The sequence below is a fragment of the Fundulus heteroclitus genome, chromosome 10, assembly GCF_011125445.2.
Source record: "Fundulus heteroclitus isolate FHET01 chromosome 10, MU-UCD_Fhet_4.1, whole genome shotgun sequence".
Lineage (NCBI taxonomy): Eukaryota > Metazoa > Chordata > Actinopteri > Cyprinodontiformes > Fundulidae > Fundulus > Fundulus heteroclitus.
Genome location: NC_046370.1, coordinates 29089209 through 29104063, shown reverse-complemented (window position 1 = coordinate 29104063; position 14855 = coordinate 29089209). Strand labels below are relative to the sequence as shown.

General features: G+C 45.9%; 1 protein-coding gene across 2 annotated transcripts; it reads left to right on the top strand.

The window, feature by feature from the left end:
* Positions 1–179: 179 nt before the first annotated feature.
* On the top strand, positions 180–14690 carry vps35l (VPS35 endosomal protein sorting factor like). 2 transcript variants are annotated; one of them, XM_012869234.3, is made up of 30 exons: positions 180–316; positions 649–748; positions 874–1056; positions 1161–1280; positions 1385–1409; positions 4593–4672; positions 4840–4968; positions 5047–5131; positions 5219–5275; positions 6525–6621; positions 6856–6903; positions 6981–7074; positions 7157–7357; positions 7440–7486; positions 7569–7680; positions 7816–7932; positions 8021–8074; positions 8153–8233; positions 8323–8385; positions 8469–8554; positions 8642–8722; positions 9589–9652; positions 11298–11396; positions 11490–11567; positions 11664–11778; positions 13410–13549; positions 13635–13800; positions 13949–14067; positions 14236–14385; positions 14517–14690. In XM_012869234.3, the coding sequence occupies exons 1-30, from the start codon at positions 300–302 to the stop codon at positions 14613–14615; spliced, it is 2907 nt and encodes a 968-aa protein (XP_012724688.2). In that variant the 5' UTR covers positions 180–299; the 3' UTR covers positions 14616–14690. The 2 variants fall into 2 exon arrangements, with proteins under 2 accessions (XP_012724688.2, XP_035998365.1); XM_036142472.1 differs by lacking the exon at positions 180–316 and adding an exon at positions 400–532.
* The last annotated feature ends 165 nt before the right edge of the window (positions 14691–14855 follow it).

Genomic DNA, 14855 nt, shown 5'->3' with positions numbered 1-14855 from the left:
GAGAGCGAGATGTCTGTAGTTATTATTGTCTTCTCTGTGGCGAGGACTCAAACGCGCACAATGTACCATGGGAAATGAAGTCACATTCGCAAGAGCAGTGATTTTATACAGCCGTCAGCTATAGTAAACGCTGTCCCGGATTACCTTTTGAGCCTTTGTTCCACTGCAGATGTAGCTCTGCTAAAATAACAAGACTCGCGCTGAATTCAAAGCTAAAAAAAAGGACCTCGTCGTCATCAAATATCAGCTTGAACCAGGAAGTCCAGACTCCAGAAGTGTCATGTGACGTGGTAAAAAAAATGGCTTCGGTACAGTGGTAAGATGCTTTTTCTCTCATTAAAAAAACATGTAGTTATCAACGCTGATCTGCTAAAGTGGTCGTATGATTGTAATGCGTGACGCTGGAGAGCGCGCATATATCATCTGACCACTAAACTGTGCATTTATAACCTTTTTTTACACAGTTTTTAACTGTTATTTGCTACACCAGGCTACAGACACAACATGACAGCCCGTTGCTTTTAGTTTACTAGTAAGCTGACTCTCTGGAACCCTCTGACAGGCGTTGTGTGCCTGGGTTGTGGTGGTTTTCATGCATGATGGATTTATGAATGACGTCTTTTTCTGTCTGCTGTGCAAAAAAAACAGGCGTTCCCGTTGGCGTAAGTATGAGGCAGAGCTGCAGAGGTGTCATCCTGAGGCGCTTCCTGTCGAGTTTGGAGACTACCACCCCCTGAAACCCATCATGGTATCCCTCGCCTCCTCCTGTTCAGCCTGAGAGCAGAGGAGCTGCACCTTCTGAAACTTGTTAGTCTAATTTGTCACATGAGAGGAATAATCATGGCCCATTCTTCTTATTTTTCTTACATCCAGGTCACAGATACAAAGACCCGTCGTGGAACCCGTAAAGGCAGCACCTCCTCATCTTCCTCCTCCTCCTCCTCAGCACCCGCAGACCCCCTCAGCTCCATGCTGGACGGGACAGACCCCCTGTCCATGTTCGCCGCTGCCTCCACCAGCGAGACGTCAGCCTTGTCGCACGGCGGCTCCGGCGGGGTCAGTTCACACGCCGATCCAGCAGAAAGGGCAGGACTAAAAAAAATGGAAAACATTTAAAAATGATTTTTAAGCTTGAGCTGACGGACGTGTTTTGCTTCCAGGACCTTGGGAGGAAGAAGAGAGTTAAGGAGGAAGAGCCGATAGGGGCAGACTTTGAGCCCTGGTCAACGAAACGAGGAGAAATCCTGGCCAGGTTCACCACCACTGAGAAGCTCTCCATTGTGAGTCCAAAATATTCAGAACGGTTTCACTCATGGAAGCTTCTCGGACACGCCCACGTGTTTTTAGGGCTCAAACCAAAATGTTTTCTTCTTTCTCTTGGCAGAACCTCTTTATGGGCTCTGACAGAGGTAAGACCGCCGTCTCTCTCTCTCATCAGCCGTGTCACAGTGAGCGTAAACCGGGATATTGCTGGTTCAAAAAAAGCAACAACAAAAAAACATTACACATTAGACAAAGCAGTATATCACAATGTCTCTTCCTTTCAATTCCAAAGCACTGACACTGACATGAGCCAGTCCATTAAAACGCACGCTTCAGGTGTCCAAACACGCGGTTGCTTTATTGTAGACGCACCGGTCAGGTTTGAGCACTGCAAAAAAAGGCAGCAGGGGAGTTCAACTGCTTTTTAACCAAAATAGAAGTCAGACATGCTCCTTCATCCAGGCGGATCCGGCGATATTCCAAAATAAAGGAGGGAGGGTGGCGGGGCGGGACTGTCTGGATGCATGGATGGATCCGGTTTGGATTGCTGCACGGTTTGCGATGAACGGATGGAGTGCCAAAGAAACGTAGTCAGTGTGAAGCGGCCTGAGGGTGAGAGGTGGAAACCGTGGAGGATGAGTAGTAAGTTGAGATGGAGGTGGAGAAAAAGGAAGACCTGAAACAGGAGGAGAATGTCCTCATATGAGAACAAATGTCAGCTGTGCAAGGACGGATCCATCATTGAACATGGTTCTTCCCATGTTCTCTAGCCAATGAGGGTATCTTCCTCGATGTTGATGAAATTCTCAGGCCAGATCCAGCTGGGTGAAGAGAACTGTGGTATTTAATGTAATTTATGTTGTTCAGATTTCTTCTTGTTTTCTTCTTTTACTTTGCAGTACTTTTAACCTCTACTGATAGCGCAGTATTTCTATTTGTCTATTTTCTGGCCTTACAGTGTTGGAGCACGTTTTGTTGGGATTGACTACGTTGACTGATTTTGGTTATAGATCATATTTTCAATCAGCATTGATTTTGTGTTGTTTGGTGAATTTACTGTTTTTATATTTTCACTTTCTCTGTGTACTCATAGTTATCTACTAACTAGCTGCTAGTTACTAGCAGGTAGAATTGTTAAAAAACGTTTTAAGTTAAACACAGCAGTGTGTAACTAGTTGAAACACAATTAAACCTTAAATGTGTGTGCTTATAAATGTGTATAGTTTTTACAAGAGTATTTCTTTTTTGCACAGGATCTGATGTGTTCCGCATATTGTGTGTGTGTGTGTGTGTGTGTGTGTGTGTGTGAGTGTGTGTGTGCTAACTGTGTGTAGTGTTTTGAAATTCTGAGCCCTGTTTTCAAAATGGTGCTTGAGCAATCGTTAAAAAAAACAAAAACTGTAACATCCATCAAGAATCAAGACTCTTTTATTGTCACCGCATGTTACCAGTAGTGTTGCGCCGATGCCATTTTTTGGCCCTGATACCGATACCTGGCTGTGCAGTATCGGCCGATACCATCTGTTTGAAATTGATATGTGTGTATATATGAAGAACAGCATACTACTTGGATGTAAAATAATTGCCATCATGGCTTTGTCAAGCTTCTACCTTATTAAAGCAGAAAAAAGACTAATACAAAGTGAATCCAGTAGAACTAGTGAGTGTCAGTAGAGAGAAGGCTGCGTTCAAGTGACATACAAACATCAAAATGGTATCGGTGACCTATTTGTTGGTACTTACCGATACCAGTATCGGGGCCCAGGCCAATACTGGTATCGGTATCGGTGCAACACTAGTTACCAGGGTGAAATCTTTGTGGGACATATTCCAGCTTAGGGAACACACAATAAGCTACAAGCTATTGTTTTTTTTGTTGTTCTTTTTTTGTTTGTTTTTTGCATCCATTCATCCATCCTTCCTGGGGTTTTACACACAAGTCTGACATCTGTAAAAAAAAAATAATATATATATATATATATATATATATATATATATATATATATATAATATATATATATATATATATATATATATATATATATATATATATAATAATAATAATAATAATAATAATAATAATGTACTGTAAAAATCATGGTTAATGTCTTTCTGCATTTGTGCTTTAAAACAAATGTGGAAAAGTTACATTTTGACATGAAAAAGCAGAAGAACCCTGTATTTAGGTCCTGATGCTGTAGCACTGTGGTGCCGCTGCCTGAAGAAGTCAGGTGTTGCAGATGTGAGGGTGATTGAAGGCCACGTACAAAGACGTTGAGATGGTGGTGGGTGTTGGTGGCTGGGTTGATGTGGTCACACCAGTAATCATCTCAGGGGTCTTTGTTGTTCTGAGTGGTAAAGGACAAATGAGATCACCCAGGAGTCCTCAAGGATTACAATGTTTGCACATGACATAGTGATCTTTTTTTTTAACAGTAGGAAGCAGGTGGAATACCAATCAGTCAACGAAAGACAGAATGTGTGTTTAAAAAAAGAGGGAGACATTAAGTCCATATAATTAAACAATTTGTTCAAGTACCCGATGTCAGTCATCATAAGCAACAAGGTTCACAGCAGTAGTGAAAGAGTCTGTAAGGGGGCGGAGACGATGGACAGAGCCCCTTTGTGATGGCAGCAATTAACTAAAGATGGGAGATGAAGGCAGTAGAGCTGTTGATGTTAAGGTCTTCAGTGGTGATGACCAAAATGGAGGAAAAATAGAATAGAAGTGAAGGAGGATAGAGTGGGATGGAGACAAATGTTGTGAAAGGAAACAGCTGAAAGAGAAGGAAGATGTGCAGCAGGCATGCATAATAAAAAGCAAACATACATTTTCTTCTGTGTGATGTAAATGTGAAATTAGGTTTGTCGCATAATATGCTGGATGCAAAAGTTCGGGCAATCACAGAGTTCAGTTCTGGGATCTTGGATCAGTTTATTACTAGAAGCCCCCCAGGAACGTTTAGCAAATCAGGAAAAACATCAGAACGATATTATCTCTCTTACATATAAAGGAAAATTCTGGATATATGATAACAAATCTGAATTATAAATATATTTATATAAATATATTGGTTTATAGAAACATAACTATATTTAAAAGTATATTTTTGGAAAATAAAATGTGTTAAATAATGACATTTTTGCCTACAAAACGGCGGTGGCAGAATTTCATGCAAAGAACTGCTCTAACTGATGAGCACAGGGCAGGATGGATCATGATGTGGGCTTGTGTTGCACCCAGTAATGCAGGAAGCAAAAAAAAGAATTAGAAATCATGAGAAATCCATGTTAGGCCTTTAAATATAAACGTGATTTTTGTCTACTAGGAAAAGCCCCCAATCCGGGTACATCGGCTGTTTCAGAGAAAGTTCGCACTCGCTTGGAGGAGCTGGACGATTTGGAGGAGGTCTGTTAGTTTGCACACAGCCTTGCAGTAGGTGTTAGAGCACTGGTACTGATGGGAATCTAGCAGTAGTCTTATTCATCTGCTCATTTTGCTGCTCACAAGGTCACGCATGAGCAGCGCCTCGTTGGAGGAGGTATGTGACGACTCCGTGTCTGCGTGCTTTACAGGGTTCCCAGAGGGAGCTGCTGAACCTCTCTCAGCAGGACTACGCCAACCGCATCGAGGAGCTGAACCAGTCCCTGAAGGAGGCCTGGTCCTCCGACCAGAAGGTCAAAGCCCTGAAGATTGTCATCCAGGTAAATGCGAGCGCCGCAAACACAGCCTCGTCCTGTCTCTTTGGGATCAGATGCGCTGATTTGTGTGCCGCGTTGCAGTGCTCCAAGCTTCTGTCCGACACGTCTGTCATCCAGTTCTACCCCAGCAAGTTTGTGCTCATCACCGATATCCTCGACACCTTTGGTGCGTAGAGTTCCTCCTTTCTTCCTCCGTGCCGGTCGCCGTTGTTGTCAAGCCGCCAGGTGATTTATTTTTTTTCTTCGTTTGTAGGCCGTCTGGTGTATGACAGAATCTGGACCATGTGTTCGGACCCCAGAACTTTGCCAGGTAAGCGGGCCTCGCCTTGAATCAGGACTGTTATTGTCTCATAACAGTCACATCTGTATGTTTTATTGGGATCTGATGTGCTTGACCAACATAAATTAAGATCTAAAAAGTGCGGTGTGCGTTTGAATTTAGACACCTTTTACTTTTGATACCACTAAAAGAAATCCAGTGCACCCAAGTGCCTCCGTTGGTCTCCTACCTACTGTGTGTAATCTAGTCTCAGTGTGTCATCTAGTGCATCAATCCAGTTATTCTGAAGAACCAATTAAAGATTTGTTAGGGAACATTAGAGAACAAACACCTTATGGTCCAACAAAATAGCAGTAAGGGAGTGGGTTTTAGAAAATTCAAAGCAGTGTTATGTTATTAATGGGTAGCTGAATGGAGCTAAACAGAGGGGCAACAGGCTGGAGGTTCATCTTCAGGCAAGACTGTGACCCTAAACATTCAACCAACATCGGAATGGCTTAGATTAGAGCTGAAATATATGCAAAATGGATTGTTATTGCAGTCCCACTGTACAGCATTTACTAATACCATTGCAAACAAGGAATTTGACTTTGGTTCCCCCTTTTTCAAAAGACAGTGAAGTGCCGAGGAGGCCATCCGCGGCGCCATCTTGAAGTAAGGTTATAAATGTGCCAAACAACCTAGCATGCGTTAAGGCTGTATGCCAGTAATATCTTCGGTGATGCTCATTGGTCGATAAAGCACAATAAAGTCTTAGGAGTGCAACTAGCAGCTGTCTCTGAACAGCCACTCCATCTGTCCCCTGCAGCTGGGCTCCAACCCCACCCCGTTACCGACAGGAACATCCGCCGTCGTTATGTTCTCCTGGCATCGTGCAGCCGTTTAGAGCCGTCGTAACGGCCCTAGCGGATAAAATGGGAATAGATCCAATGGACAGCATGTGGCGAGACTTGTCTCAGACCCTCTCCATCTAGTCCCGCCACTGTGTTGCAAAGGAGAATGGGCGAAAAGTGCAAAGCTGGTAGAGGCATACCCCAAAAGACTACCAGCTGTCATTTTAGCAATAGCAGGGTATCTGTATTCAAATGCACGCAACACATTTTACAATTTTACTTTAAAAAAAAATTAGAAAACCATCATTTACGGCAGTATCATGCAGCACGATGTGTTGGTTTGTCATATAAACCCAATCAACGGTGTGGCTGTCACGAGATCAAATCCGCCCACTTTAGGTGGGCCCTGGAAGCTTCTCTGATTTCCTTCCCGTTTGCCGCGTTAGACTCCTTCACAGCTGAGCACGTGAACGACACGGCTAAGGAGACGTGCCTGAACTGGTTCTTCAAGATCGCCTCCATCAGAGAGCTGCTGCCCAGGCTGTATCCTTCTGCTCCCCACCAGCTCTTTTCACACGGTCTGCTCTGATTTCAGACCAAAAAGCAAACTTCTCCATCAGAGTAGAGGGGTTTCTGTGTGGGCATTTGTTCAGAAGAATCCACAGAGTTGCATTTACCGATTCATCTGGATACAGATGATCCTTTTTTTAAGGGAACTAACGGAAAAGATTGGAGCTGCAGCGGCAGACTTTTAGCTTCTTTAACCTCTGAGCTCAGATACGTCGAAGCCGCTATCCTCAAGTGCAGCCGTTTCCTCAGCAAATCGTAAGTCCCTTCCGCGATTCCCTTCACAGTAAAACGCCCCGTGAAGTAACCCGCTGCCGCTTGTTCACCCCGTGTAGTGGCATTCAGGAGACCCTCCCTCGGTTGACCGCCATGATCCGCGGGATCGGAGACCCTCTTGTCGCCGCGTACGCCAGAGCCTACCTCTGCAGGGTGAGTCGCCTGAACTCCTTGTCGTTCCATCCTCCCCCTCCAACCCTGTGCCCAGACCTAACCCCCCACTCCGAATACCCAGGTGGGGATGGAGGTGGCCCCGCAGCTCAAGGAGAGTCTGAACGCAAACTTCTTCGACCTGCTCGCCACCTTCCGGCAGGTCAGCGGAGACAGCGTGCAGAGGCAGCTGCACCTGCAGAGGGTGGAGGCGCCGGAGTACCTGACGCTCTACTCGCCCGCCATCAACTGGATCCTGCAGTGTATCGCCTACAGAGCCCCAGAGGTACCCTCCTGTTCTGAACTAAAGCGAAACCACAGCAGACAGCAGCTAACTTAAGCCCCTCTTGTCTTTGTTCCCACATCAGCAACTCCTCACAGAGATGATGGAGAGATGCAAGATGATGGCCAACAAGTAAGTGCAGGCGGATGTAGTTTGGCCATGTTCGGGGCGGGGATCTTTGCGCCTTAACTGCTTTTCACTGCCTCCCCCCCAGTGCCTTGCTTCTGAACTCGATAATGAGAGCGTTCAGACCGGAGTTTGTTGCAACCAGAGCCACGGATTTCATCGGGATGATCAAAGACTGCGATGAGTCCGGCTTCCCTAAGGTCAGAGGACACAAACGGTTTGTTTAAAGCACGTTAGAGCTTCCTCACGTTGTTTAAATGCAGGTTCAGTTTTTTTTTTTCCCTTTTTGCTCTTGTGGAAGTTGAACAGACACTCTTAGTTTGTCTCCACTGCAGCATCTGCTGTACGGCTCTCTGGGGCGCAGTCTGGCCTGCGCGGACCCTCCAGAGTCTGAGAGGCTGACCATCCTGAACGAAGCCTGGAAGGTCATCACCAAAGTCCGAAATCCTCAGGTTCTGTAGCTTCTGAGCAAAAAACACTCCTGCCGGTTTCTTGTTTCAGATTGTGGCTCACTCAACTTATTATTATTATTTTGTTTAGGATTACATGAACTGTGCTGAGATCTGGGTGGAGTTCACCTGCCGACACTTTACCGTGAGCCAAACTACGCTCCTGTTTAATGGCGGCCGCTTTTCCGAGCGTCTTAAAACCTGTTTCGTCTTCTCCTCACAGAAACGTGAGGTCAATACGGTCCTGGCCGACATCATCAAACACATGACTCCTGACCGAGCGTTCGAAGATGCCTACCCTCAGGTCGGCAGGATAAGTCAACCCCCCCTATGAATCCTTATTTTATTTAGCTTCTTTGTAATCCCTGTGGTGTGTTCTCGCTCCACCTGCAGTTGCAGTCAGTGATCAGGAAGATCCTCACCTACTTCCACGACTTCTCCGTCCTCTTCTCCATGGTATGTGCTCCGAAACGGCAGCTTGAAAGCGTTGCCTCTTCCCCTCGTGGTGTTTGACAGCTGTTCACCCCTCGGTTCCTCAGGAGCGCTTCCTGCCGTTCCTCGACATGTTCCAGAAGGACAGCGTGAGGGTGGAGGTCTGCAAATCCATCATGGAGGTCTTCATCAAGTGAGACCGGCACCTAGATTAGCTGGCATGTAAGAATTTAGCCGTTTCAGTCGTTGCATTCGTCCCGATCTGTTCTGTTCCCTTCAGACACCAGCTGGAGGTCACGAGGGACCCGGTCATCCTCAACGCCATGCTGCACATCTGCAAGACCATGCACGACTCTGTTAAGTAGGTTAATGTTTCCTCTACAGTTTAACATATGCAGTTTCTAATTTCTAGAGGATGTAGTCCATGTAAGGTCGTTGAGCGGGACCAAAGGATGCGGAGGTACATGCGGCATAATATCACCAACTCTGTAGCGTCTGCAGACCTCCAAACTTCACAGGGCCTTTAGATTACCCCGACAACGGAGCAGAGAGCTTCATGTACGGGGTTTCCCATGCCGACCAGCTGCACACAAGCCTTATATCATCCAGTGAGATGCCAAGCGCCAGAAGCAGTGGTGTTCCGACGTCGCCCCTGGACTTTAGATCTGTGGAGACGTCCCTGGAGTGATGAATTGTTCCTCTTTGCCAATGGACCAGTGTGGGGTTGGCAGCTATCAGGAGTGTACCGTCCTTTGGCTGAGGTGGGGCGAGGGGGACGTTTGGTGCTAACGGCTATATGGTTCCAGGGAAATCAACTTTTCCTGAATTCTTCAGCATGCCAAAATAGTTTGGACCAGTTCTTCTTCCCAACTTTATGGTAACTGGTTGCTCCCTCCTGTTCCAGCCCAATTCGGGCACCGGTGAACAAACCAAGGTCCCTATAGACCTGGATTAGCGAGTTTTGTGCCGAGAACTTGACTGGCCTGCACAGATGCCTGGCCTGAACCCAACAGAACATGAGAGGCAGGCCTCCTCTTCCAGCATCAGCGTCTGACCTCACAGATGAGATTCTGGGGGAATGCTCAATAATTTCCTTAAGCACTCTCCTAAACGTTGTGAAAATCCTTCCCTGAAGCTGTTATCGATGCATATGGTAACATACTGGTGGACAGTAAGGTGTGTTTAATCCCAGTCTTTACTCAGTAACGTCTACTTTTTGTCCCGCAGCGCTCTCACCCTCGAAGATGAGAAAAGATCTTTGGCGTTGCTGATCATCGGCTTTATCCGCATGGTAAGACTTCTCGGCTTTATTTTAACGCTGACGCAATAAAAGCTGTCGACATCATTTTGAGATAAATCTCAACATGTTTCGCAAATTTATTAGGAATGAAAAGCATTCTTCTTCTTCTCCTTTTACATAATGTAGTCAAATGACCAAGCTAACAAAGCGGAGTAATGAGGCAGGTTTCCTCTTAATGGAGGGAAAAGGGTACGTATGTTTTGGCACAAAGGCCCATTTCTTTTAAAACAGGAAATACAAGTGAAGGTGCTGTAAAAGTTAGGCATTAATGGGACAATCTACATAACTCAGGAGAACGGCTGCTCACCTAAACCGCCACATAGCCACACTCAGAGCCCTAATTAAACGTGGTGGTTTGGGAATGATGTCAGCATTTTCTGACCTTTAACATAAACATAAACATAAACATGTGGAGTTTACTGGAGTTTACCAGGACTTTAACAGGAACTGTGGACTTTGATCAGACGATCTTTCATCAGATCGGTGACTCAAAGAATATGGCCTCCAGAAAGCAGGAATGGTTCAGCAGACAGAGCAGTCAGCATATTTCCACTGTCATCACAGCTCCCAGACCTCCGTCCTATAGAAAAGCAGCTGAAGTGAAGAGAGCATAAAACACATGCTGTGGACACTGGCGCTGGAACGGGGGGGCCAGGCCCCCACTTTACGGCCCTGTCCAAGCCGTGATCTGACCCCACCAGACATTTACGCAGACCGGATCAGATTGTGCCGAGAGGCTGTGACGGATCTCTCTCTTCTCAGAATTCTAAGAAAAAAGTCAGAATTGAATACTTTTATTTATTTATTTTTTTCAATGGCCCTAATCCTCTTCTGTACGTCAGCAACTCCGTGCTTGTAAATAAGCACAGAGTTGCTGACTCTGTGCTTATTTACATTACTGTTGTGCCGATGCCATTTTTTTAGCCCCGATACTGATACCCGATACCTGGCTGTGCAGTATTGGCCGATACCGATAACATACTGATACCATCTGTTTGAAATGGATGTGTGTGTATATATGAAGAACTGCATATTACTTAGGGTAGTAGAACTTTATATTGCCTACCTGGAATGGGTGACAATAGTTGAATAAACTTTTGGCACTCAAAGGCCAAAATAGTGCAACATTGGTGAAATTATAACATGTATAATAGTAGTGCAACAGTAAGACAGTAAAATTACATTAATAATTGAATAATCTCTTTTTAAACCCTGAGTTTTTGCTCTCAAATGCCAAAATAGTGCAACTTTCATGAACTTATATAAGATGTATAATAGTACTCGGGAAAGAGAAGGCTGCGTTCAAGTGACAAACAAACATCAAAATGGTATCGGTGCCCTATTTGTTGGTACTTACCGATACCACCATGTTAGTGCTGGATCTAGGCCCGATACTGGTATCGGTGCAACACTATTGCTAACCACCTTACTTGAACCACTGGCTGTGGATGATCTGGAGAGATGGGAGAAATCCTTCTGGATCCTCCATCCTGAAGACATGGGAAAGAAGCCTGTGTGTTGTCCTCCTGGCTAACGGGGGTTGTACGAAGGGTTGACCTCAGAGGCGCCAGTGAAAGCCGAATGAATTTCTCTACCAGGAGTGGCAGTAAATGTGGCCTCTCTTCCTCCTGGTCAGGTTTCCTTCGGTCGGGACTTCGAGCAGCAGCTGAGTTTCTGCGTGGAGGCCAGAGCCACCTTCTGCAACCTGGAGCCGGTCCTGGTGCAGCTCATTCACGTCAGTAAAGAGTCTCCGTCTTCACTGGGCACACACTGCACCCCCCCCCCCCCTTGTTTTTTCACACTCGCTCTGTGACCCTGTTGTCTCCAGACGGTGAACCAGCTGGCCATGGAGACCAGGAGGGTGGTGAAAGGGAACCACTCGCGCAAAACGGCAGCTTTCGTCAGGGTGAGTGAGCCGGCAAACGCACTCTGCTCACCCAGGATGGTGACGGTGTCTTAGAGGAAGGGTTCTTCTTCACGGCTTTCTGTCCCCGCTCTCCAGGCGTGTGCAGCCTACTGTTTCATCACCATCCCGTCCCTCAGCAGCATTTTCAGTCGCCTCCACCTCTACCTGCTGTCTGGTCAGGTCGCGCTGGCCAACCAGTGTCTCTCTCAGGGTGAGCACGTCTTCCATTTTGGATTTAGATTTATCTGAGGAGATTTTATGTGAGAAACCAAGAAAAAGAGGCACATAACTGTGCGGAAGAATAGAAAATTACGTGTTTTTTTGTTTTGTTTAGTTTTTTTAACCCCCATAAATCTGGAAATGTGCTAATTCTGTTCCCCTGAATCAGTATTTTGCTGAATCACTTTTTCAACAATAACAGCCTTTTTGCTCGGTATTTGTTGCCCATTCTTCTTGGTTCAAGCTCAACGTGGACGACGTTTGTGTACTTTATTTATTTCCTTTGAAGTCTAACCACAGATTCTTAGCTGTATCTAAGTTTGGGCTTTGACTGGGCCATGATTTGACCTAAAACTAGAGCGTCCAAACGCGGCCCCTGCAACAATCTTGTGTGCCCTCCGTCTCCAACCACTGCTCAAGAATGGTATAAATATGGTCCTCTGGCAGATGTACATTTTTTGCAAGTTTGTTTTAATTTTTAAATTAGATTTTCATTGACAGAAAAGTTCTTGTTGCTTGGAATAAACTAAAAAAAAATTTAGACCGGCAAAATAGAATTAAACTATCCAATAACTATAAAATAAATAGTATTTTTTTTTCTTCTTTGTTTCATTAATGTGTTGCTTGTTTAATGCAGTGCTGAGCGGGTAAAATAAGAGTTCACAATAAAATTATTGTTCCTTTGGAGTTGATTAAAAATATCTATATTATGGCCCGTGAGAGAGTTGAGTTTGTGGATTTTTTAGTCTGCGGTGCAAAACCTTTAGACACGACTGATCCGCCCCGCCCCTTTATAGTTCTGGCTGTATGTCTAAGGTCGCGAGTGATGATACGGGGTTAAACGCTTAACACAATGTTTTGTGTAATTTGTTGTATTTAAAATCATCACAGATCTAAAGCCTGTCTGCATACAGTCAGCCTCTCTTAAATATGTATAATAATCTAATAAAACTAAAGAAATACCTGTTAGCAAGTAGGTGTCCTGACAACACCAGTGGTGCAATTGTGGATCTTAAACGGAACAAAATAATTGCGTATAATCATATTTTAGAAATTAACGCAGCATGCATTGATGGTCTGTGGCGCCAGCAGTGGTAAAATAGTTGTAGATTGTGATTATTGCAGGTTTAATAATTCCTATCTGTGTAATTTCTGTTTTCCACAGTAACACTAATGATCCAATTATTGCCCATCCCTAATTTAGGCTAACCGTCCTCCTGGAAGGGTAACCTTTCCCCAGTCTCACGTCTGTAGATTGTATTTAAGGGATCTCTCCTTATATCAGCTCTAACCAGCCTCCCTGTGTCTGGTGAAGGAATGCATCCCCACAGCATGATGCCACAGCCACCACGTTTCACCGTTAGAACTGTGTGATCAGGGCCAAAGGCAGCATTGGTTTTGGGCTGACCGTAGCATTAATCCCACCCCAGCGCCCTCCTCCACCTGTTTACTGTCGTCTACCTGTGCTACGCGTGGGATCAGCGATGTTAGTGCTCAGCCCCCTTTTCTCTGACGCCCATAAATACAACCAGAGCAGCCTGATCAGCGTCCACTTGGTGGTTGTTGTGGCCCGACTTGGCCGTCCTTCCCATTTATGAGCGCGCGTGCCTCCCTGTCTTCCAGCGGATGCGTTCCTGAAGGCTGCGGTCAGCATCCTTCCTGAGGTCCCTCGCTCCATCAGCGTGGAGGGGAAGCTTCGCTCCTCCGAGACCTTCCTCCTGGACTTTATCAACAACTTCCTGGCCACGCTGCTGGTCGTCCCGGTAACTCCCTCCTTCTCTAATAACTCCTTTGAGCTGTGGAGGTGCGTCAGACCCGAGTCGGGTGAATCCTTGCCTGTGCTTCCAGGACCATCCGGAGCACGGCGTGCTCTACTTAGTGCGCGGGCTGCTCAACATGGTCCAGGACTACACCTGGGAGGACAACAGTGACGCTAAGGTTCGGGTTTACATCAGTGCTCTGCCGCTGCTCGCTGCTATGAGTCAGGAAACGTACCTCTACTCCATTCCCAAAGGTAAACAGACACATTGACGTTTTGGATCCCTTCTTACAGTATGCAGAATTCACTGAGGTTGATTTGTACACAGAATCAGTTCTGTTCTGTTTTGTACCACCCGTATGGGAAAGCGTTTTCCAGTTAGACTCTACCTTGTGTTTCCTAGTGGACTCCAATGAGACGTTATATGGAGGAGACCCAAAGTTCTTGTCAGAGATCAACAAGCTGTGCGAGACTTTGATCGGACAAATTCTGGACCACCTGAAGACACTCACTCGGGATGAGGTCAGACCGCACAGAGCAGTCACTCCGTTCTGATTTTGTCTTCACATTCTCGGTCAAAGTCTGAAAGTAGCTTTTCTAAAACGCTGCCTGCCGCTGAGTGGGGGCTACCCTGATTCCATCGCCTTTTTTGTTGGGGTTTGACAACTCTTCCCCCCTGTGTCCCTGCAGCAGAGCGTGCGGCGGCAAAGCGCTCTGGCATTCTCCCTCTTCGGGGTCCTGCTGGCCCACGGCGACCTGAGGAACAACAAGCTGAGTCAGCTATCCGTCAACCTGTGGAACCTGAGCCACAAGCACGGACACTGCGAGACTCGAGTCTCTGTGAGTTTGTTTTACAAAGCGAGCAGCTTTGTGCTCTCATTTTACTCCGTTGCGATCCTAGAACCTTCAAACTTTCATTTTTACAGCAGACATGTCCTACTCTGACGTCTCCCTCTGTGTCTCTGCTCCAGGTCCGGACTCTGGAGAGCATCAAGCACCAGGCTCAGCAGCCTGACATGGCCCACCTGGCAGACGCCATCCAGAGGCTCGCTCTACAGTCCCGCACCTGAATGTTCTGCTGTGGAAAAAAAAAAAAAACGTACTCAAATGATTTCACTAATGTAAATAAAAAGTCTGACCCACAAGAGATTTCCCTCTACTTGCAGCCTTACAGCAAACCACAGCAGGTTGGAGCTGCAACAGTGCGACCACAAACAGCAAAGTATTGTCAGGATTTTAAAAACTGCAAAATGCCTTCAGAGCCCTGAATAAAATCCACTCAAACGTCTTCGAGAGGGAAGCTGCATGGT